This window comes from Somniosus microcephalus, chromosome 1, assembly GCF_052327205.1.
Source record: "Somniosus microcephalus isolate GS21.2 chromosome 1, FLI_Smic_1.0, whole genome shotgun sequence".
NCBI classification, from domain to species: domain Eukaryota; kingdom Metazoa; phylum Chordata; class Chondrichthyes; order Squaliformes; family Somniosidae; genus Somniosus; species Somniosus microcephalus.
In genome coordinates, this window is record NC_140987.1 from 438,128,456 (window position 1) to 438,153,072 (window position 24,617).

Genomic DNA, 24,617 nt, shown 5'->3' on the forward strand with positions numbered 1-24,617 from the left:
TTCATCCAGATTCTGTCTTATGCGTCTTTCTGGGAGGTCGTACCATAGATCCCATTCTTCATCTTCCGACTCATCAGGTTCCTCATGATCCACACACTGTCATGGGTTTTCTGTCTTCTGGAACAAAGTTTTCCTGGTTTCTCGTTTTTTTCCTTCTTCTTCTCTGCAGGGTTCTCCTACTAGGTGTCGGCTCATTATCCGCTGGTGGATCCAGACGCACTTGCTGTCCCAATGGCAGGATATGATTCCGGTGCAGTATTTTTATGGGTCCATTCCCACCTGCAGGTTTTAGCCAAAACACAGGTAGTTGTGACATTTGACTTTCAACAATGTAAGGTGTAGAAGCCCAGCGGTCTGCTAACTTATGTTTCCCTTGAAGTCCTAGGTTCCGTATGAGAACTTGGTCACCAGGCATGAGTTGGGAAAAATGGATCTTCTGGTCATACCTCTGCTTATTTCCTTTATTCTGTTTGGCAGAAACAGACTCAGCAAGTTCATAAGCAGCTTGCAATTCCTTTCTCATGTCAGATACATACTTGAGGTAAGTTCTCTGTGATGTGCCATCACTGGATACTCCGAAACACAAATCCACCGGCATCCTCGCTTCACGTCCAAACATGAGGTAGTATGGTGAAAAACCAGTAGCGTCATTTCGGGTACAATTATAAGAATGAACAAGATGTCCAATGTGCCGACTCCACTTGTTCTTTCGCTTTGAATCCAGCGTTCCAAGCATGTCTAACAAAGTACGGTTAAACCACTCAGGTTGAGGATCTCCCTGAGGATGGTATGGAGTTGTTCTTGACTTCTCAATCCCGAGCATGGACAACAACTCATGTATAAGTCTACTTTCAAAGTCTCTACCTTGATCACTGTGTATTCGCTTTGGCAGTCCATAGTGGATGAAGTATTTCTCCCATAACACTTTGGCAACGGTGGATGCTTTCTGATCCTTTGTGGGAAAAGCTTGGGCGTAGCGAGTGTAATGATCTGTAATGACCAAGACATTTGCGGTATTGCTGGAATCGGGTTCGATGGACAGAAAATCCATACAGACAAGGTCTAGAGGTCCATCACTTTGCATGTGAAACAGAGGAGCAACTCTTTTAGGTAAAGTCTTTCTCTGGACACAACGTGCACAGGACTTGCAGAACTCCTCAACCGCAGACTTCATACGCGGCCAATAGAATCTGTCCTTGACCAACCCATAGGTCTTATCTACTCCCAGATGACCTGCGTCATCATGCAAAGACTTCATCACTATTTCCCTGTACTTTTCAGGCAGGACCAACTGTGAATGACATGGTTTAGTGGGTGGGTGAGTGATTCTACACAACACTCCCTCTTTAATTTCCAAGTGGTCCCATTCTCTTAGGAGCAGACGACAGTCAGGATGTTTTGATTTGTCGATCTGTGTAATATCACCCAGACGGAGAGCTGAAAACACCTCATGAATACAGGGATCCTCCTGTTGTGCTTTGGATATTTCAGATGAACACAACATGGGTAAGTTTTGTACATCCAAACTGGAAAGGTTGCAAAATGCCTGGGGAACAGCATGCATTGACACTCCCAAGTGGTCAATCTCTCGGGCATGAAATGAATTCTTTGGTCCAGATACCACAGACATCTGACACATTACTTTCACATCTGCTGAAGCAACATCTTTCCACTCTGGTTTCTGGTAGTGTGGGCGACGAGACAGAGCATCTGCGTCAATGTTCTGGTTCCCAGGTCTGTACCTGAGACTAAAGTCGTAAGCAGATAGTGCAGCAAGCCAGCGGTGGCCGGTGGCATCAAGTTTTGCCGAAGTCAACACATAGGTTAATGGATTATTGTCTGTCCTCACTTCAAACTTCGCTCCATACAGATAATCTTGCAGCTTATCCACCACCCCCCACTTCAACGCCAAGAATTCTAGCTTATGAGCTGGGTAGTTACGCTCTGATGGCGTAAGACTGCGACTGATGAACGCTACGGGTCTCAGCCCTGCTCCTTGGTCCTGATACAACACACCACCCAACCCTTCTTGACTGGCATCCACGTGTAGCACATATGGCAGCTGTGGGTTTGCAAAAGCCAACACGGGGGCTTGAGTAAGACTTTGCTTTAAGGTGTGGAAGGCCTCTTCGCATTTCTCATCCCATCTAACACCAAAAGGCTCAGAGGGTTTGAAGTAGTCCTTGTTCTCTTTACCTTTAGCCTTTTTCTTCCTCTCGGCTGGTGGGAGGTAACCAGCCAGCAGCTGATTCAGAGGATGGGCCACTTTGGAGTAATCCTGCACAAAGCGCCTGTAATATCCGCAGAACCCAAGAAATGACCGCAAGGCAGTCACTGTGTTCGGTTTGGGCCATGTGGTAACAGCTTCGATCTTGGATGGATCTGTGGCTACTCCATCCTGTGATACAATATGCCCCACATAGGACACGGATGTTTGGCAAAACTGACACTTGTCCAATGATAGCTTGAGACCTTCATCCTCCAGGCGACCAAGCACTTTCAGCAACCGAGCTTCGTGTTCTTCAAGGGTTGCCCCAAACACAATGATATCGTCCAAGTACACCAATACTTCGAGCAAGTTCATGTCCCCAACTGTTTGTTCCATTATTCTTTGAAAAGTTGCTGGAGTGCCTGAAACTCCCTGTGGCATCCTTTCAAATTGGTAGAACCCAACTGGACATATAAAGGCTGTCTTTTCTTTGTCCGATTCACTCATCGGTATTTGGTAGTATCCACTTCTGAGATCCAACACACTGAACCACTTGCTTCCATTAAGACAAGCCAGTGCATCCTCAATTCTTGGAACGGTGTATTGGTCGGGAATAGTACGTCTGTTAAGCGTCCTAAAGTCCACACACATCCGAATCTTTCCGTTCTTTTTCCTCACCACCACTATAGGAGATGCATAAGGACTCCTGGACTCGGTAATGATCTCAGCTTCTTTTAACTGCGACAGGTGCTGTCTCACTGCTTCGATGTCAGCTGGTGCCAGCCGTCGAGACCTCTCCCGAAAGGGTTTATCCTCGGTAATTCTGATAGAATGGCGGATACTCTTACTACAACCAACATCAAACTCATGAGTAGAGAAAACTCCTTTCCGCTCCATCATCTTCCTGACTAATCGGTCCTTCCATTCTTTAGGAACGAATGAATCTCCAAAGTTGAAGGAGGAGGGTGTCAGATCTCCGGTTGAGTTAACTTTGGACTCTTCCTTCACATGTGACGACAGTACATTTACAGGAAACAGATGCGCAATCGGCATTCCTTTCCTCAATGTGATTCCTTTGCCTGACATATTCCTCACGGTCACTGTAACTCTCCTTGACATCACAGCTGTCGGGGTCTGCAACTCTGGTCTCACCAGAAGCTCATTTGGAAACCGTGACTCTTCTGCAGGATCATCAGGTGACTCTATCAGAATGGCTTCAGTACCTGGCGTTCCAGGGAATTTTGGTATCCCAGGGATTCTAGCCACTCCTCCAGGACGCAGGGTGATAGGTTTGGCTCGAACGTACCACACAGTTCCTCTTTTGCTATCATCTACGTCGGAAGAAAGTTCAGGCAGTTTCTCAAGTCTTTTTGAAAACAGGGTGAATGTGTCTGGTGCTCAAGAAGTTTTCACCTCCCTGCTCTTTGCAGCTTGTCAGGCGTCGTCTCACTATGGGTGTATTACTGCCAACCAGTATGGAAACCTCACCTTTCACCATGGGGTCAGGGCAAACCAACACAAGTGCATCAATGGTCTCAGTGGTCCCTACATCAGCTTCCAAGAGCTCCAACCTCAGCGACAAATAGCCATCATATGGGTAATCAGCAGGACTAAGGCCCCAGATCTGCAGAAGACTGATTGGGGTTAACGGCAAATGCGTCAGGTATCGGTCATAGAAGGGATCTGTACAGTATGGTAACCTGAGAACCCGTGTCGAGGATAGCTTTAGTATAAATGCCTTCAATCTGTATTGATACAGCAGAACTCGGCCCTACTAAACCTTCAGGTATGATGTCTTTCATATCCCCTCGTCTATTATTGCACTTAGCGGAACGTGTCTTAACTACAGGGACAGCAGGCCGTTCCGTTACTGTGCCCCTTTGTAGTTTCCCGACTTCTTGGTAAGTTTTATGAGACGGTCATTTACTTTTTTAGATTTTCCTCACCTCTACATTCTCGCTTGAAATGTCCATCCTTCCCACAGTTATAACAAAAGACTCCAGGTCTATCTCCTTCATGGGGATATCCTTTAGAGGAATCATTCATTTTGCTGTTAGACTTCGCAGGGTGTTCAACCTTTTGCACCCGTGCGTCATCCCTTTCTGTGTTGGGCTTAGACCGAAAATATGCCATCTCGGCTCTCATGACATTTATTTCCTTCTTCAGCTGTTCCATCTCAGGGTTGACATCACCCTTAGGAGTAGGAACTGTAACAGGAGTCACAAGTTTGGACATCACAGCACTCTTTGCTACATTCCGGGCCTGAAGCATATCCTCCTCCTCTCTGACTTCCCTTAGCAGCTCAGTGAAGGTAGGTGGATCTCGCAACTTATGGGTCATGCGTATGCGAAGAGCAGTCACGTCTTCGAGCAATGCACCTCGCACAACCTGTTCAATGCGGAACCGATTCATTTCAGGCAACTCAATCCCTCTTTTCCGTAACATACAATGCAGCAGTTTGTCTATTCTCAGCAGATAACTGGACAGCTTCTCTCCCTCACACTGGAATGTGCTTCTGAATCTGACCATCAAATCTGAAATGGTTTCAGTAGTTCCAAAGGCAGTTTCTAGAGCCTGCATGTAGTCAAAGGAAGTAGCAGAGGTGTTCTGCGCCTTTAAGAATCTTACAATGTCAGCAGCAGGACCCTTAAGGCTTTCTACTATTCTCTGCCTCTTCACATTGTCACTGCACTGCCATTCCTCTAGCAGAGGCAGGGTCTGCTCAGCCCAGGCGTCGTACTCCTCTTCCCCACTGGGAGTTGGTCTCACTCCTGAGAACATACGGAGCTTACGGTATCCCTGAGCCTCGAAGGGCAGATTGGTGCATTTATCCACCAGAGAACTAATGGCACTGACCAACTGAGTGTTCATATCCAGGGCCGAAGGACCTATCAGACCTTTGACATCAGCAACAGTCTTTCCTTCTTGTCTCAAGAATGACAACAACTTGGTCTGAAACCCTTTTTCTTCCTTAGTAGTAATAGGGACAAACTGAACTGGCCAGGGACCAGCCTCTTCAGAAAGCCCAACTGCCTCAGGTAAACCATGACCTCTCAGGTTCTCTGATGTCTGGATCAACACAAACTGCTTCTTGGTAGCTGTATCCAAGCAGCGCTCAACTATCCTAACCTTTCCAAAGGCTTTGACACAATTCAGAGCCCTTAGCAAGACATCATCAGGGTCATCGTTAGCAACACCATTCAGCACAACGGCATGGGTAGTAGCTATCTGCTTCCGTTTGCACCAAGCTTCAACCTCAATAACATCCATCTTTTATGCTCAAACAGCCCAGTAGAAACCACAAACCACTCTCTTAGCAATGAGCATTCAATACTGTTAGTTTACTGACATAAATAGACCACAATCCCGGACGAGCCCCCAAAATGTAATCCCTTCACGGTTCTCTAGATATATGTGAGATGTGGTCTCTGTTGTAGACAGTATTCTATAGTCCAGTAAGGAGATCACTACTACAATGGCTTAATTCTAATTATCTTACTTTATAGTTTTAACGTCAGACAGTATAAGAAGATTACGGGTCAATGACCTAAATTAGACATTTGCATACATTAGAATGAATCTAGACATAATAAACATACATTCTCCATTTATATGGATTCAAAGGAGAATCTGTCCCTGTGTCCAAATTCGAGTGCACTCTTTCTTGGCGCGCTTAAGTTGGAGCTCATGGTATGTATAATGTCTGCAAGACTTACGACTCCGAACCCCTTCGTTGAATTCTCTTCACGATCACTGAATCCCACTTTGAGTTCTGGATGCAGAGCTACTAATACGAAGGGCGTCGGCCGAGTTTGGAAGCCCGGGACGGGATGCGGCAGCCATTTGCCTCCTGAGCCCTCTTTTCAGAGCTCCTGCCCTCTTCTCTTCCAGTCGCTCCCGTTTCCCGCTCAAAAAACCCGACTCCACCCCTTCCTCCTGGGGTTTCTGCCTGGAGACTGCGCAGCCTCACTGTCTGCAACAGTTGATACTGGTGCAGAATTATGGAAAGTCTGCTCTTAGTCACATTGTGTCCTTAAAAGTTCTTGCCGTACCTTCACATGGGCAACTTTAACCCAGGGATTTATAACAATGATAATACAGTGTCTAAGTTAAAGATTGATAACCATACTTAGCGTACATAACATTTCCAGTGGGTATTACATTCAAAAAGTACTTCATTGGCTGTAAAGCGCTTGGAGACGTCCGGTGGTCGTGAAAGGCGCTCTATATAGCAACCCGTTTGATTGGCACCCCATCCACCACCTTAAACATTCACTCCCTCCACCACCGGTGCACCGTGGCTGCAGTGTGTACCATCTACAAGATGCACTTCATTGTCGCTGGGTCAAAATCCTGGAACTCCCTACCTAACAGCATTGTGGGAGTACCTTCACCACACGGACTGCAGCGGTTCAAGAAGGCAGCTTACCACCACCTTCTCAAGGGCAATTAGGGATGGGCAATAAATGCTGGCCGTGCCAGCGACGCCCAGATCCCAGGAACGAATAAAAAAAAAATGCAAGTCTTTCTTTTCTTTTGATACGAGGACCTTTGTGAATTCATTTTGACGGTGAAATATTAAAATAATATTTAAAACTGCTCATAAACCAATACCAGAGAGATGCCAAGTACACACCAACACACACACACACAAGGTGGTTGATTTTATGTTGTTTCAGAGTCCAAGTTATTATGTAGCAAACATATCCCACTCACAATTAGTAACAGCAAAGAGTTAAAATAGGACTAATGTATGTGCTAATGTGAACTACAACAGTTAAATGTAGACTTGGTCATTCTCTGTAGTTATTTCCTCCATTCCTGAAGAATGATTCTTCCTGGAATCTATGGGAACCAGCACTCCTCCAGTACCTCACCATTCTTCAGGTGAACCTTGACACGAGTATCACCAGGCTATTTGGCCATGGAGGGCACCACAGCTGAGCACAATCTCGTCCTTCACCACAAGTGCACTTTAAGCAGGCGACACCGAGTAGCACTCAGGAGCAGGAACCCTCTCTCCCTAGCCCAAGGCACTGAGGCCAACTGCAGGGGTTTCAACTGTTATCCAATCACAGACCAGGGATTGAACCTAGGATCTGCTGGTCTCTGTAACTTTGCTACACCAGAGTGTGCTTTTATTCCAGGCCATGGTCCCTGCATTCTTTTTAGGCTGTAAGTATTTGCAACACCAGATTTGTGATTGGTCCCCTTGGAGGACAAGACACACCCAACAGTCTGTCTGGAATATAATTGGATCCTGCCTGTCTGAGTAATCAAGATCTTTGCAATGTGTAATTTGATCCATTCATTGTGACAGCGAGGCTGAGGCAGGCACGACTGCTTTCAGAAAGCAGACTGGGCTCACCCTCCCAGGTTAGGAGCCTCTCCTCCCCCAACAAGTTCCTGACCTTCTTCCATCCCCTACCCCCACAACATTGGACACGCATGTGCGGCGCCGGTGGGGACAGGACGGCTCCGCCCTCATGTTTGTGCAAATAATCACTCCGTTCTTTTTTAACACTTACCACATTAGATAACACTTGAGTGGTTAAACCCTCCCATCAGATTTCTTATCATAGAATCATACAGAATAGGCCATTCGGCCCATCGTGCTTGTGCCGGCTCTTTGGTAGAGCTATCCAATTAGCCCCACACCCCTGCTTTTTGCCCACAGCCCTGCAAATTTCTCCTTCCTTTATATTTTTGGTTCTTAAAGCAAACCCAAAATTTGTCTACTAGGTATTTTTTTTAATTTTTTATAAGAGATCGTTGTTAAATAGATTCCTTTAAATTAAACTGCAGAAGTTGAACTAGGGGACAAACTAGTAAAAGATCATTTTAGGACTGATATCAGGAAACTCTTCTTCCCATAAAGTGTAATCGAGAAGGGAAATACATTTCCAGATAGAATAGTGGAGACAAAAAGCCTGGAATCATTTAAGAAACTATATTGGTAAAAGGATTTGATCGGGTAGATACAAAGAAACTAGTTCCTCTGGTGGGGGAAATCAAGCACAATGGGAGATAATCTTAAAGTTAGAGCTAGGCCAATTATGAGTGAAATCAGGAAACACTTTTTAAACACACATAGTAGAAATTTGGCACTTTCTTGCCCCCCCCAAAAAACAGTAGATGCTGGGACAATTGAAGCATCCAAGACTGAGAGCGATAGATTTTTGTTGGGTAATGGTATCAAGGGTGGGGAACAGGAGTGGAGGTGCAGATCAGTCATGATCTAATTGAATGGCGCGGAACAGGCCCGAGGGGGCTGAATGGCCTACTCCTGTTCCTAATGTTACTATTGCAGTTCCACAGGAATGCAAGTGACATTTTATCATTTAAAAAAAACAGGAAATGCACAGCAGGTGTATCAGCATCTGTGAAAAGACAGGCCATTGTGTGGGAGAGGTGAACCCTGCCTTCTCCTGCACTGCAAACTTTAACCTGGCTCTGTCTGTCCCCCTCACGGGTCTGCTGCACATTTCCAGCACTTATTTGCAGATGCACCATCACACCCGGAAGCTGGACTTGTGATTACAGCCGCGTCAGTGTCTGCTGAGGGCAGGCAGCCCGGGATTGGATACAGGCGAAAGCGTGATCGCGGAGTCCCTCCAAAAAAAAATACCCAAAATCAATATACGGAATTAAACCTCAGCTACCAAACATTGCAGTCTGAGTAACAGCCTAATAATAAAAAAAAAGAGAATTGCATTATCTCAAACTGCACTGTTAACTTAAAATAAAGTTGTTGCGAAAAGTTGCACAAAATGCAAAGTATGTGATTGGATTAATTTGAAATTAATGTCAATTGGATAAGTACAGGCTCTCTTCCCCTCCCCTGACCCCCAATATTAGTCTCATTTTAAGCCATGTATGTTTCCTGATTAAATGCAAGCAATTGTGAACCGGCCAGGCAGTCTGCAGCCTCGGGCTCTCTTACTTGCTGTAAGCGGAAAGTTGGACGGCGCTGTAAGGAAAGAGCCGCACGCAGGCGATGCAATTGCCCTTCCACAGAGCCCGCAGTCCCTCGGCCTCGCACAGCAGCCGGAAGGTCCCGAGGAATCCCCGCTTGGTGTGGAAGGTCCCCACTTGGCTCAACACCTTGACGACGTCCAGCGGGCAGGTGAGGGAGCGGCTGAGCAGCCCCGCCAGCCCCCCGCAGCCCAGGCTCTGGCAGTAGGTGATCCTGGAGTCGCGCCGGCCCACCGCCATCCTCCAGCTCTGCCGGCTGGTTGATGGGGAGGGAAGCTGATGCACTGGTTGGTGGCAGGCCAGTTGGTTTCAGTGGATCAGGAAGCGGCTGGTGACGAAGGGGTGGAGCTGGACTCGCTGCCCGCTGATAGATTTAAAGCTCGACTTAAATTACCTTTTTTTTTTTCAAATTGTCATAAAAAAAATACCAATTCTGATCCGATCTTCATCCGATCTAACGCCGACCTGTTTCCTAAACACAGTGAAACGGCCCTTTGCAAGTGTGCTTATTACTGTCTACAGACTGAAATTTATCAGCTGGGGCCATCACATCAACCACAATCCAAGCGGTGCTTACTCTGAACATCCTGTCCAGTCATCATCTTCTTAGGCAGTCCCTCGGAACTGAGGATGACTTGCTTCCACACTAAAAATGAATTCTCAGGTGACTGATGAGTCCAATGCGGGACCTACAGATTCTGTCACAGGTGGGGCAGACGGTGGTTGAAGGGGCGGGTGGGTGGGTGGGTGGGTGGGGTGCTTGGGTTGACGTGCACTCCTTCCGCTGTTTGCGCTTGGCTTCCGCTTGCTCCCGGCGAAGAGACTCGAGGTGATCGGCGCCTTCCCGGATGCTTCTCCTCCACTTTGTGCGGTCTTGGGCCAGGGATTCCCAGGTGTCGGTGGGGATGTTACACTTTTTCAAGGAGGCTTTGAGGGTGTCCTTGAAGCGTTTCCTCTGCCCACCTGGGGCTCTCTTGCCGTGTCGGAGCTCCGAGTCGAGCGTTTGTTTTGGGAGTCTCGTATCGGGCATGCGGACGATGTGACCCGTCCATCGGAGCTGATTGAGCGTGGTCAAAGCTTCGATGCTGGGACTTCGATGCTTACTCTGAACACCCTGTCCAGTCATCACCCACTCCTTCACTAGTAAGGAAAGTGAGCTTCGTTCTACACAAATTACTCCAGATTTTTTTTTTCCCCACTGGGCTATCGGCAGCAAATTTCCTTGAGCTGTCACTGGGTAAGATATCCCATTCGATGCACTGACGGTCTGACCATGCCCAGGCCAGACAGCCCATCCATGGTCCACACAACAACAGCAGCAATGCAACTTGCAGTTTTAAAGCTTGCCCTCTCCCAGTGCGCTGAATTTTAAAACTCCTCATCCTCGTCAACTCAACTCAGTGGGCAACGCGCCGGCCTCCGAATCGGAAGGTCATGGGTTCAAGTCCCACTCCACAGATCTGAGCACAAAATCTCGGGTGCTGCACTGTCGGAGGTGCTGCCTTTGGGATAAACCGAGGTTCCGTCTGCCCTCTCGGGTGGAATTAAAAGATCCCATGACACCAATTTCCAAGAAGATCAGGGGCGTTCTCCCCGGTGTCCCCTGGCCAATATTTATCCCTCCACCAACATCACAAACAGATTATCTGGTCATTATCACATTACTGTTTGTGGGACCTTGCTGTGTGCAAAATGACTGCCGTGTTTCCTACATTACAACAGTGACTACACTTCAAAAAAACACTTTATTGCTGTAAAGTGATCTGGGACGTCCTGAGGTTGTGAAAGGCGCTAAATAAATTCAAATCCTTCTTTCTTTTTCCATTCACTGGCACATTATACCACAAACCACCTGACCTTTGCCTAAGAAACTACAATGCTTATTTTCGCTAATCAATCTGTGCCAGTCGTGGCTCAGTGGGTAGCACTTTTGCCCCCGAGTCAGAAGGTTGAGAGTTCAAATCCCAATCCAGAGACACTGGCTCTGCACGAGCTTGGCGTGGAGGTTGCCCTCTCGGGTTACGCCGGTGACGTGCTCCTCATGGTCACGGACCCCGTTGACTTGCGGAGGATTGTTGAGCGCCCCTTCTACTCAACCACGTCCTCTGCAAGGATCGATTAGGAAAAAGGTTCTGGACTCCTGGTAGGTCAGTGGCAGGTGGACTCTCTGCCGGAGGAGCTCCGGCCCTTTGCCAAGAGCACCACCCACCTCCAGTACCTGGGAATCTACCCGAGCCCTGCTGAGGAAGCCTGGCCCGCGAACTGGCAAGAGCTCGACAACAAAGTCACCGCTCGCCTAGGGCGCTGGACAAGACCTGCTGTCCTACAGGGGTCGAGCGTTGGTCATAAACCAACTGGTGGTACCGGTTGGTCACTTTGATCCCTTCCCCTGCGTTTCTCACCAAGGTTCAGAGGAAGCTCATCGACTTCTTCTGGGACAAAAGGACGCACTGGGTTCTTGTTGTGGTTCTGAGGTCTCCCACTTAGGGAGGGCAGTTTGGGGGGGGGGGGGAGGTGGCTGGTGTGCCTTCACACCCAGATCACAACTTTCTGCCTTCAGACCCTGCAGAAATACCCGTACATCGAGGATCCTCCCAAATGGTGCGCTCTGGCGATGATTTTCTTCTGCCAGATGCATGGCCTGAGTTATGACCAGCAGCTCACTTTTCATCAGGCTGCATGGCCTACACGGGTCCTTGTGGGAGTTGCCTGCCTTTTATCAAAATCTTATCAGAGTTTGGAACATGGTTGCCTCCGGCGGGTGCTCTCCTCCGTCAGAGGTAGCGGCTATTTTGGTGGAGCCACTACTCCACAATCGGCACCTCCGTGTGGCTGGCTTGGGCGCCCCCTGGACATCACTGGCGTAACCCGAGAGAGTCTGGGCTGCGAAGGTAACCAGAGGCAGGGACGTATTGGATGGCAGCGGAACGCGTTGGATGCCATCAGAATCATAGAATCATAGAAATTTACGGCACAGAAGGAGGCCATTCAGCCCATCATGTCTGCGCCGGTCCAACAAGAGCTATCCACCCTAATCCCACTTCCCAGCTCTTGGTCCGTAGCCCTGTAGGTTACGGCACATCAAGTGCAAATCCAAGTACTTTTTAAATGTGATCAGTGTTTCTGCCTCTACCACCCTTTCAGGCAGCACATTCCAGACCCCCACCACCCTCTGGGTGAAAGGATTTCTCCTCAACTCCCCTCTAATCCTTCTACCAATTACTCTAAATCTATGCCCCCTGGTTATTGACCTCTCTGCTAAGGGAAATAGGTCCTTCCTATCCACTCTATCTAGGCCCCTCATAATTTTACACACCTCAATTAAGTCTCCCCTCAGCCTCCTCTGTTCCAAAGAAAACAACCCCAGCCTATCCAAACTTTCCTCATAGCTAAAATTCTCCAGTTCTGACAACATCCTCGTATATCTCCTCTGCATCCTCTCTAGTGCAATCACATCCTTTCTGTAATGTGGTGGCCAGAACTGTACACAGTACTCTAGCTGTGGCCTAACTAGTGTTCTATATAGTTCTAGCATAACCTCAGATAAAAACAGAAAATGCTGGAACTACTCAGCAGTTCTGGCAGAATCTGTGGATAGAGAAATGTAGTTAATGTTTCAGGTCGATGACCTTTCGTCAGAACCTGTTCTAGCATAAACTCCCTGCTCTTATGTTACATGTCGGCAAATAAAGGAAAGTATCCCATATGCCTTCTTAACCACCTTATCTACCTGTCCTACTACCTTCAGGGATCTGTGAACATGCACTTCAAGGTCCCTCTGTTCCTCCACACTTCTCAGTATCCTACCATTTATTGCGTATTCCCTTGCCTTGTTAGCTCTTCCCAAATGTATTATGTCACACTTCTCCAGATTGAATTCCATTTGCCACTTTTCAGCCCAACTGACCAGTCCATTGCCATCTTCCTGCAGTCTACAGCTTTCTTCCTCCCTATCAACCTTACGGCCAATTTTTGTATCATCTGCAAACTTCTTAATCATGTCCCGAATGACGAGCCATTGGCTCGTCAGATGTTCTGGTGCTGTGCCCGGCCCAAGGCCAAAGGCATCCAAACACTGCTGGTCGCACTCGGCCCTGACTCTATTAGGTGTATTCAGGAGGCTCCAGACTGTAGAGGGATCCAGCCCGATCTTAACCCCGTTCAGGTGGAGTTTCTCATCGGCACAAAACACCAAAACCTCCCTCGGGAACCTGCACCTCACAACCTGAGCCATTTCACGGAAATCCCCTCCATGCCCGTCCACACTCCACAGAGGGGTTTCCTGTACGGGCTGCTCCTGGACACTCTCTGCTCCATCGCCCTCGTCTGCCGTCTGGACAAGCCCTGATGTTCTGTCTCACCGTCTGGACATGCCATGGCATTCTGTCTCACTGTCTGGACAAACAATGGCATTCCGTCTCACCGTCTGGACAGGCCCTGGCATTCCGTCTCACCATCTGGACAGGCCCTGGCATTCTGTCTCACTGTCTGGACATACAATGGCATTCCGTCTCACCACCTGGACATACAATGGCATTCCGTCTCACCGTCTGGACAGGCCCTGGCATTCCGTCTCACCGTCTGGACAGACCCTGGCATTCCGTCTCACTGTATAGACATGCCATGGCATTCCGTCTCACTGTCTAGACATGCCATGGCATTCTGTCTCACCGTCTGGACACGCCCTGGCATTCCGTCTCACCATCTGGTCAGGTCCTGGCATTCCGTCTCACCGTCTGGACAGGCCCTGGCATTCCGTCTCACCGTATAGACATGCCATGGCATTCCGTCTCACCGTCTGGACACACACTGATGTTCCGTCTCACTGTCCAGACATGCCTTGGTGTTCTGTCTCACCGTCTGGACATGCCCTGACATTCCGTCTGGACAGGACCTGGCGTTCCGTCTCACCATCTGGACACGCCTTGATGTTCCGTCTCACTGTCTGGACATGCCTTGGCATTCCGTCTCACTGTCTGGACATGCCCTGATGTTCCGTCTCACCATCTGGACACGCCCTGACGTTCCGTCTCACTGCTTGGACATGCCCTGACGTTCCGTCTCACCGTCTAGACACGCCCTGGCAGATAACCTTGCCGTCTGGAGGAGGTGGAGCCGGGGGTCCCCCAGTGGAGTGCTCTCTACGCAGGAGTCCTCACCTGCTTCATTGGGGATCTGGAGTGCAGAGTGTTGCACGGAGCAGTCGTGTGCAACAGGTCTTTAAGCCGATTCACGGACTCCCAGGCCGCGTGTGATATTTATGGCCTAGAGGAGTCCGCGGCCCATGTCTATATTCAGTGTGAGAGGTTACAGCCCCTGTATAGTTACCTGAAGGGGCTGCTTCTCAACTTTTGCCTACACTTTAGCCCCACTCTGCTAATCTTTGGCTGCCCTGTGGGGGGGGGAGGGGGGGGGAGTTTGGATAAGTCGAAGGATCTTCTCGTGGGTTTGCTCCTGGATCTGGGTAAAACAGCAGCTTATGGGTGCAGGACTGGTGGGGCCCATGGCAAGGGGGAGGGGCTGTTGCTCTGGCTGCCTCTGTTCCAAGGCCTTGTCCGTGCCCAGCTGGCCCTGAAGAGAGCGCACCAGGTGTCCACCAGTACACTTAATGCCTTCCACGACCGGTGGGCACCACAGGATACAGCGTGTCTTGTAGACATCAATAATAACATCCTGATTCCGTTGGGAAGGTATCCTTTTGTTCTTGGTGGCACTTGATGCTTATTTTGACATCTTTTTCAGTTTGATTGGACCCATCCCATATTAGCGGTGTCCTAAAAGGGGCACTTGTTGTGATAATAACTGTGTAGTTACCGTGGGACAACCCAGTGTCACCCTTAATGGTCCATCAAATAAGTCCCACTCCAGAGAGGTGAGCACAAAAATCCAGGCTGATGCTCCAGTGTACTCGTTTGGTGGGTACATTAACAAATTTGACTGTAAATTAAACAAACTTCAAATGAAACTTAAACAAATCAAATTAAAATTGTATTGTCCGGGTTGATGATGCACTCCAGTCCCCGTGGCGCCCACCGGTCGCGGAAATACTCACGCGTGCCGGCGGACACCGCGTGCTCCATCTCCAGGGCCACCCGGGCGCGAACATGGCCGCGGAAGAGAGGCAGGCAATCTGGCTGGACGACCCCCCTCGACCGCCCGCTGCTTGGACCAATGAATGGCTTTCTTAGCCAGGCCCAGGAGCAGTCCTACGAGGAGGTCCTCCAACCTGCCCGCTCCCCTCCGCACCGGGTGACCGTAGGTCAAGAGCGTGGGACTGAAGTGCAACCAAAAATCGAGGAGCAGCCCCTTCAGGTAATGAAAGAGGGGCTGCAACCTCTCACATTCCGTGTAAACATGAAATATTGACTCCTCCAGGCCGCAGAAAATACAGGCGGACGCTCCAGTGCAGGGCTGAGGGAGTGCTGCACTGTCGGAGGTGCCGTCTTCCGGACTTCACTGGCGTTTCATTGCCTCTAAAGTGCTCTGGGATGTCTTTGAAAGGTGTACTCAAGAGAGTGGGTTCGGAGAAATTAATGGGGGAATCACAGAACATTTCTTAATTGCTGTTGAGTTTAACACAAAAAAAAAACCAAATCACACTTTTTGTTAACTGGTGGCTGCTGCAAACCGTCCGAGGGTTGAAAGGTTGGCAGGACTCGGAGATGCCGATACAGTCCTGGCCATGGTGTCTCTCGCACTGCAGCGGCGCAGGAAGAGGAGAAACTGCGCCTGCTCAGTCCGAATGCAGTTGCAAACCCGGCAGCTGGGCATTTCCTGGTCATTTCGTCTGGTTTTGCTGTGAATCAGCTGGCAAGGTTTCGGGGGTTTTTTTTCTCTCTCTCTCTCTCTCGCAGCGGGACAGTGCAAGTTATTGCTGAACCTTAGTTTGGAGCTACAAGCAGCCCGGAATGAAGTTGGGAATCCAGCACACACGGCAAAGTGGGAATTAACCCGGACGGTCGCCCTGAACACCGACTGACTTTTAACTGGTGCACTCCCTTATTTAAAAAAGAGGGGAAAAAAAGACATCTCTGCAGGAGGTCGCTTGATGTCAAGGCAATGTGAACACGCAAGTTGCCCATTGTGAATTGCACTGGTGCAAAAGGAAAGTCAGCGAGGGCAGTTATTCTCCTGCATGTGAGTGACAGGCCTGTGTCAGAGCTCAAACAAGTTGTAGAGATGTTTCAAACATATACAGTGATAGGATGTGTTCACTGATCCGGCTGAATGTATTCTGGTGTGGAGAATTAGGCACTTGTGTCAGCACACTTGTTGTAGGAACAGTTCCCCCCCGAAGGTTGAGTGAGTGTTTGAGCCATGGACTGATCTCGCCCAGGGTGGCATCGATAGCGACAGTTGGTCTCAATGTCCCTGGGCAAGGTATGGAGAGGGGTGGGGGGGGGGGTGGAATGGCCAGGGTTGCTGCTCCCGATTGCTCTCCGGCGCCCTAGAAGTGAGTGTGTGTAGACATTGGCTGACGAGAGTATTGGCTCTGATACCCCCTGGAGTTGTACAGCCTGCCAACTCCAGGCCCACACATGAATAATGGCCACTTGGACACAAGTGCTAGAGGGCAGTCAGCCCCGCTCCCCCGTGGAAGCACATCCCAGTAGGGAGTCAAAAGGCTTCATCGAGGGAAAGGAGATGTGTAAAAATAGTGACTGAGCACCATTGGTAATGCAGCTGATCCAAACAGTTGTACACATTTTACTTTCTGCCGTTCTTTATAGCTTGTTGTACATTACCATTCCATTTACCCGGTGCTGTTTCTGGCATAGTGACATATATAAGTGATCACTCAGTTAATGCCAAATTATATCCAAAGAACTACAGGAAACTCTCTCTTAACCGGCACCTAAATCTCTCTTAACCGCAAAATTCAGGAGTAGGTTCAAGTAATTGTATTTTTGATATATATTTTTTTATTCATTCATGGGATGTGGGCGTCGCTGGCAAGGCCAGCATTTATCGCCCATCCCTAATTGCCCTTGAGAAGGCGGTGGTGAGCCACCTTCTTGAACCGCTGCAGTCTGTGTGGTGAAGGTACTCCCACAGTGCTGTTAGGGAGGGAGTTCAGGATTTTGACCCAGCGACGATGAAGGATTGGCGATATACTTCCAAGTCAGGATGGTGTGTGACTTGGTGGGCAACTTGGAGGTGGTGGTGTTCCCATGCGCCTGCTGCCCTTGTCCTTCTAGGTGGTACAGGTCGTGGGGTTGGGAGGTGCTGCTGAAGAAGCCTTGGTGAGTTGCTACAGTGCTTCTTCTTCTTAGGCAGTCCCTTGGAACCGAGGATGACTTGCTTCCACATTAAAAATGAGATCGCAGGTGACTGATGAGTCCAATGCGGGACCTACAGTCTCTGTCACAGGTGGGGCAGACGGTGGGTGGGGTGCTTGGGTTGACGTGCGCTGCCTGCGCTTGGCTTCCGCTTGCTCCCGGCGAAGAGACTCGAGGCGTTCGGCGCCTTCCCGGATGCTGCTCCTCCACTTTGTGCGGTCTTGGGCCAGGGATTCCCAGGTGTCGGTGGGGATGTTCCACTTTTTCAAGGAGGCTTTGAGGGTGTCCTTGAAGCGTTTCCTCTGCCCACCTGGGGCTCTCTTGCCGTGTCGGAGCTCCGAGTAGAGCGCTTGTTTTGGGAGTCTCGTATCGGGCATGCGGACAATGTGACCCGTCCATCGGAGCTGATTGAGCGTGGTCAGAGCTTCGACGCTGGGGATGTTGGCCTGAGCTAGAACACTGACGTTGGTGCGCCTATCCTGCCAATGGATTTGCAGGATCTTGCGGAGGCCTCATACTGCTACAGTGTATCTTGTAGATGGTACACACTGCAGCCACGGTGCACCGGTGGTGGAGGGAGTGAATGTTTAAGGTGGTGGATGGGGTGCCAATCAAGCGGGCTGCTTTGTCCTGGATGGTGTCGAGCTTCTTGAGTGTTGTTGGAGCTGCACTCATCCAGGCAAGTGGAGAGTATTCCATCACACTCCTCCATCACACTCCTTACTTGTGCCTTGTAGATAATATGATTTGCCACGTAATATATTTTGTACGCAGAAAAACAAGAGTAGCAGATATTACTTTTCTCTTCAAACTTAAGCCTTAAAATGGGCTATCAATTCACAGAAATACAGATTTAAATGTTGAAATAAGAGTGGCAGCAAATAAAAATTCAATTTTTTTTTAAAGTTCAGGAGCACAGAGTGGAAATATCAATGTCCTGTTTGCTAATGGAATGGCTCGGTTAGGTACCAGTCTAAGGGAAGTTTATCAAACCTCATTGCAATGCAATATTTAAGAAGTATAGATTATGATTTCTGTCCCAAATATTATTCCTGAGTGTGTTGTTGTACAAATTCTGAATCTGGTATTTTCAAAAGTGCTACAAGCAAGCCTGATATCCTGTTGTACATCCTGTTGTACATTCTGTGATTTTTGATAAGTTGTTTCCTTGCAGGAGATAAAGTGTTAGTAACTTATTGTTATATCTGTACTGGGAGTTCCAGCCCCTATTTCACTGGTGATGCCCTCACTTCTGAATTCTCACCTACATTTTTTTTAAAAATATATCTTTATCTCATCAGATTGTTTACTGATGTGTTTTTAATCAGACAAAGAAATGAAAGGTTCGTGACAACCTAGAGATTTTGGAACCCTAAAGCAGTCTCGGAACATCTGGATTTGGTAAGCCTCACACGTTCAGCACTTGGCTGACTTTTCACCCTCAAGAGGTTTTCCTGGGATGAGCGGGCCTGGAGTTCAGAAATAGACATTTCCTTTGTGTGTGGAGACGCAGCACAATTTTCATTAGACAGATTCGACACACAATAATATTTTAATCGGCCTAAATATTTTAGATAGGTCAAGATACTGGGCAGTGGGAAGTGGGCAGGACCGTGGGATTAGTTTTTGATTGCTCTAGCAAGGAGCCGGCACAGGCAGGAGGGCTAAATGGCCTCTTTCTCTGCTGTAACCATCTATGATTCTGTCTTTTAAAAGAATTTATCTCCAATCGTGACGGGGCAATAATTCCGCCATATTGTCTTGTTTGCTAATATCTCTTCTTTCCTTCTCTCCTGAGGGCACTGATGGTTGCTGCCAACCCACTGGTACTTTGCCCATGACCCTTCTCTATTGGTGACCTAGTCAGTCAGTGCCAGCAGGCTATTTTACCATGGAGGGTGTCAGAGGTGAGCCCGAGCCCCTACTCACCCGATGTTCATCAGCACGTGCTTTACGGCCGGGAGTCACTGGATCACAATTAGTCGTGCCGATCCTGGCTGTTTTTGCTTTGTTTCTATAGCCCGGGTCGGGGGTAATCTAAGGCCGATTAGAGACTCAACTGCTGCATTGGCTGAAGTCAACTATGTTAGCAGAACTCGGGAATCACACCTGGGGACTCCTAGCCAATAGGACTTCGCTACAGTATTGTTCTGTTGAGAGAAAAGTTCTAAGATAGCATCCAACATCTATATATATATAAAAGGATAGTTCTGTCTGTCTGTCTGGGCAACACTCAAAAGTTATAGAGCGTACCTACGCATATGTTATATCAAAAGAAAGCTTATGATTAGGGGAGTCTACTAGGTGTCTTTACTTTTTGGTCAGGCGAAAATTGTTTGGACAGTAGACAAAAAACGTTCAAAAAACAGAAAAAAATCCGCTCATTAGCGGTTGACCAATCCTACCGCTCATTAGCGTTGAGTGACGTGATGGTTGACCAATCCTACAGTTCAGTGACCTGATGGTTGACCAATCGGTGCATCACGGGGGGCGTTTCATGGTGTTTGTGGGCGGGGCCTAATCCTTCAAACTGCCATTACTGAGGTGAGTGGCGGCCATTACTGAGGTGAGTGGCGGCCATTACAGACCGGCTGGGCCCGAAGTTTAAAAAATTTCTCTCTCTCCTTTCCCCCCCCCCTCTCTCTCTCTCTCTCTCTCTCCCCTCCCCCCCCCCCCTCTCTCTCTCCTCTTCCCTCTCTCTCTCCTCTTCTCTCTCTCTCTCTTTTCTCTCTCTCTCTCACAATTCACAATTCACAATTCAAATCGTTTTATTGGCATGATAAGTTACATCTTATGTTGCCAAAGCATCAAAATACATTTATGGTTTAGCACATAAACGCAGTTCTATTCATACAGTGTATAAACAGGTATATCCCTGAGTGTATAAATATACATTCGCATTGTTTATATATATTCTTTTCTTAGTTTACTGGTTGTCGCTCTGTTCATGGCAAGCTGTGACATAGTGTGCCGCCAGTGTTACACAGCTTCTCTCCTCTCCCAGTAGGAATGGGAGTTTTTGGTTGTCATTCAGATTTCTGAAATCAGGGCATATTTGTGAGAATTTTTGGTAGAAATTCTCCCTGATGCCCTGATATTTTCCGCAGGCTGTGAGGAAGTGCATCTCTGTCTCCATTACTCCCTGACTGCAGTGAGAGCATATCCTGTCTTCTCTTGGCAGCCTGGTCTGCCTGTGTCTGCCTTTTTCGATCGCTAGGCTATGTTCGCTAAGTCTGTACCTTGTCAAGGTTCTTCTCAGTTTGTTATCCTTTACCATGGTCAGGTAATCAGCTATGTTGTATTGTCTGTTTAGGGCCAAGTACCAATTGAGTTTGCTTTGGGTTTTTGTTGTTTCTGCCCAATATGTCAGATATTTTTCCTTTTGCTTAGCGACACTCACACACTCTCACACACTCACACACACACACACACACTCTCACGCTCTCACACACACACACACACACACACACACACACACACACACACACACACACACACACACACACACTCACGCTCTCTCACACACACACACACACTCTCACACACACTCTCACGCTCTCTCACACTCACACACACACACACACACTCACGCTCTCTCACACACACACACACACTCTCACACACACTCTCACGCTCTCTCACACTCACACTCACACACACACTCTCACGCTCTCACACACACACACACACACACTCACACTCACACTCTCACACACACACACTCTCACACACACACACACACTCACACTTTCACACACACACACACACTCACACTTTCACACACTCTCTCACACACACACACACTCACACTTTCACACACACACACACACTCACTTTCACACACACACACACACACACACACTTTCACACACACACACACACACACTCACACTTTCACACTCACACACACACACATACACACACTCACACTCTCACACTTTCACACACACACTCTCACTTTCACACACACACACACTCACACTTTCTCACACACACACACACACACACACACACTCACACTCACACTCACACTTTCACACACACACACTCACACAATTCACAATTCACAATTCAAATCGCTTTATTGGCATGATAAGTTACATCTTATGTTGCCAAAGCATCAAAATACATTTATGGTTTAGCACATAAACGCAGTTCTATTCATACAGTGTATAAACAGGTATATCCCTGAGTGTATAAATATGCATTCGCCTTGTTTATATATATTCTTTTCTTAGTTTACTGGATGTCTCTCTGTTCATGGCAAGCTGTAACATAGTGTGCCGCCAGTGTTATGCAGCTTCTCTCCTCTCCCAGTAGGAATGGGAGTTTTTGGTTGTCATTCAGATTTCTGAAATCAGGGCATATTTGTGAGAATTTTTGGTAGAAATTCTCCCTGATGCCCTGATATTTTCCACAAGCTGTGAGGAAGTGCATCTCTGTCTCCACCACTCCCTGACTGCAGTGAGAGCATATCCTGTCCTCTCTTGGCAGCCTGGTCTGCCTGTGTCTGCCTTTTTCGATCGCTAGGCTATGTTCGCTAAGTCTGTACCTTGTCAAGGTTCTTCTCAGTTTGTTATCCTTTACCATGGTCAGGTAATCAGCTATGTTGTATTGTCTGTTTAGGGCCAAGTAGCAATTGAGTTTGCTTTGGGTTTTTGTTGTTTCTGCCCAATATGTCAGATATTTTTCCTTTTGCTTAGCGACGATTGTGTTGGGTCGAATTCTTTGTGTTACCCTGTCACTGTCCTGGGGCTGGTTATTGTTAGTATTGTTAGTAGTTACTTCACTGAGTCCCAGGACTAGTTGACTGAGGGTATTCTTCTTTATGGTCAGCTCTTGGCATTTCAGGGCGTCGTAGTGATAGCATTGGGGATTGCTCATTTGTAGGTGATTCCAAAATTTGGTGGCTCTTTTTTGGACAGTGATTATTAATGGATATTGGCCTAGTTCCGCCCTGCATGCATTGTTTACTGTTTTCCTTTGAGTCCGGAGGATACTTTTACAGAATTCTGCATGTAGGATCTCAATTGGGTGTTTGTCCCATTTTGTAAATTCTTGTTGAGTTAGCGGTCCCCATACCTCACTGCCATAGAGTGCAATTGGTTCAATTACTGATTTGAAAATTTTGAGCCAAATGCTAACTGGGATTTCTATTTGGATTGATTTTTTGATGGCATAGAAAGCCCTTCTTGCTTTCTCTTTCAGTTCATTCACAGCCAGTTTGAAGTTTCCCGTAGAACTGATTTTTAAGCCCAAGTATGTGTAGTTAGTGGTTTGTTCAATTTTGGTTGTTCCTACTGTGAAATTTATTTTGGGTCCCTGATGTTTGGATCTTTGCTGGAACACAAGGACTTTGGTTTTTTGGGGATTTATTGTCAGGGCCCAAGTCTGGCAGTACGACTCCAGCAGGTCCAGGTTTTGCTGTAGCCCCTCTTTAGTAGGTGACAGCAGAACCAGGTCGTCTGCATAGAGGAGGAATTTAACCTTGGATTCATATAGGGTGAGGCCGGGTGCTGTAGATTGTTCAAGTAGTTTTGCCAATCCATTTATGTAAATATTAAAGAGTGTCGGTGAGATTGGCGAGCCCTGCGTCACCCCCCGCCCCTGTGGGAAGTATTTTGTTTGTTTGTCTCCAATTTTAACTGCACATTTGTTGTTTGTATACATTGATTTAATTACATCATATGTTTTCCCTCCTACCCCACTTTCGATAAGTTTCAGGAATAAACCGTCATGCCAGATGGAGTCGAAAGCCTTCTGGAAATCTACAAAGCATGCATAGATTTTGCTTTTGTTATGGTGAACGTGTTTGTCAATTAGGGTCTGTAGGGTGAAGATATGATCGGATGTTCTATAGTTTGGCAGGAATCCAATTTGGCTTTTACTCAAGACATTGTGCTCCTCAAGGAAGTTTATAAGTCTTTTGTTTATGATGCTACAGAATACCTTCCCCAGGTTACTGTTTACACAGATGCCTCGATAGTTGTTTGGGTCGATTTTGTCCCCACTTTTGTATATGGGCGTTATGAGTCCTTTGTTCCAGATATCAGGGAAATAACCGACACTCAGAACCAAGTTGAAGAGTTTTAGGATAGCCAGTTTATAACCGACACTCAGAACCAAGTTGAAGAGTTTTAGGATAGCCAGTTTCATTTTGTTGTCTGTGTGTTTTAATCATCTCGTTTAGTATGCCGTCTGTCCCGCAGGCTTTTCCTTGGTCGCAGGTCCTTGAGTTTTTCAAGAAGTTCTTTTTCTGTTATTATGGCGTCCAGCGGGTTTTGCGTTATCTTTTATGGCCATTTCTAGCTTTTCCAGTTTTTTGCATATTTGGTGTTGCTCTGGTCTTAGTGTGTTTTTCTGGTATAATTTTTCAAAGTGGTTTACCCATGTGTCCCCATTTTGAATGGCCAAATCGTCGTGTTCTTTTTGTGTAGTGTTTTCAAGTTTTCCCGGAAACTCTCTCTCTCTCTCCCTCTTCCCTCTCATCTCTCTCTCTCTCTTCTCTCTCTCTCTCTCCTTCCCCCTCTCTCTCTTGCCATGAGTGCGGGACTGGGGAAAACCGGGGTCTTTCACATAGAAACATAGAAGATAGGAGCAGGAGTAGGCCATTCGGCCCCTTCGAGCCTGCTCCGCCATTCAATGTGATCATGGCTGATCATCCAAACTCAGTACCCCTGTCCCCGCCTTTTCCCCATATCCCTTGATCCCTTCAGCCTCAAGAAACATATCCAACTCTTTCTTGAATATATTTAATGAACTGGCCTCCACCGCCCTCTGTGGCAGAGAATTCCACAGGTTCACCACTCTCTGGGTGAAGAAATTCCTCCTCATTTCAGTCCTAAATGGCATTACCCACTTATCCTATGAGACTATGGACCCCTGGTTCTGGACTCTCCCGGCCATCACAACCAGCTCGTCCGCCGACCGACATCGGACACGGGAGTCCGGGAGGCGAAAGGTGTTCTGCTAGACTACGCCCGCTAGGCCAACCGGGTCCAAAGGCCCGCCACGTTAACCATGAGGAACCCCGGGCTCGCTTCGGAGCGATGGGCACCCAGACTCCCGGTGTCGGATATGCTCGCGTTCTGGTACCTAGTGGTGAGTCGGAGGGAGGGGAGGGAGAGAGGGAGCGGGGAGTATCACTCTTCATC

General features: G+C 47.9%; 2 protein-coding genes across 4 annotated transcripts in view; one reads left to right on the forward strand and one right to left on the reverse strand.

Annotated features, from left to right (window-relative positions):
- Positions 1-9,525, reverse strand: part of slc25a5 (solute carrier family 25 member 5) — a 57,809-nt gene extending 48,284 nt beyond the window's left edge. The window contains exon 1 of one of the 2 annotated variants that reach the window (XM_086001254.1): positions 9,153-9,439. In XM_086001254.1, the coding sequence (XP_085857380.1) occupies positions 9,153-9,424 (272 nt within the window). In that variant the 5' untranslated portion in view covers positions 9,425-9,439. Of the gene's footprint in view, positions 1-9,152 lie in introns of both variants that reach the window. The other variant, XM_086001235.1, reaches the window with a different exon arrangement.
- Positions 9,526-15,885: 6,360 nt separating this feature from the next.
- LOC147125325 (A-kinase anchor protein 17B-like) overlaps positions 15,886-24,617 on the forward strand; it is a 46,356-nt gene continuing 37,624 nt past the window's right edge. Inside the window, exons 1-2 of one of the 2 annotated variants that reach the window (XM_086001267.1) lie at positions 15,886-16,321; positions 18,765-18,864. The gene's annotated coding sequence lies outside the window, so the exon portion shown is untranslated. The remainder of the gene's footprint in view (positions 16,322-18,764; positions 18,865-24,617) is intronic. The other variant, XM_086001277.1, reaches the window with a different exon arrangement.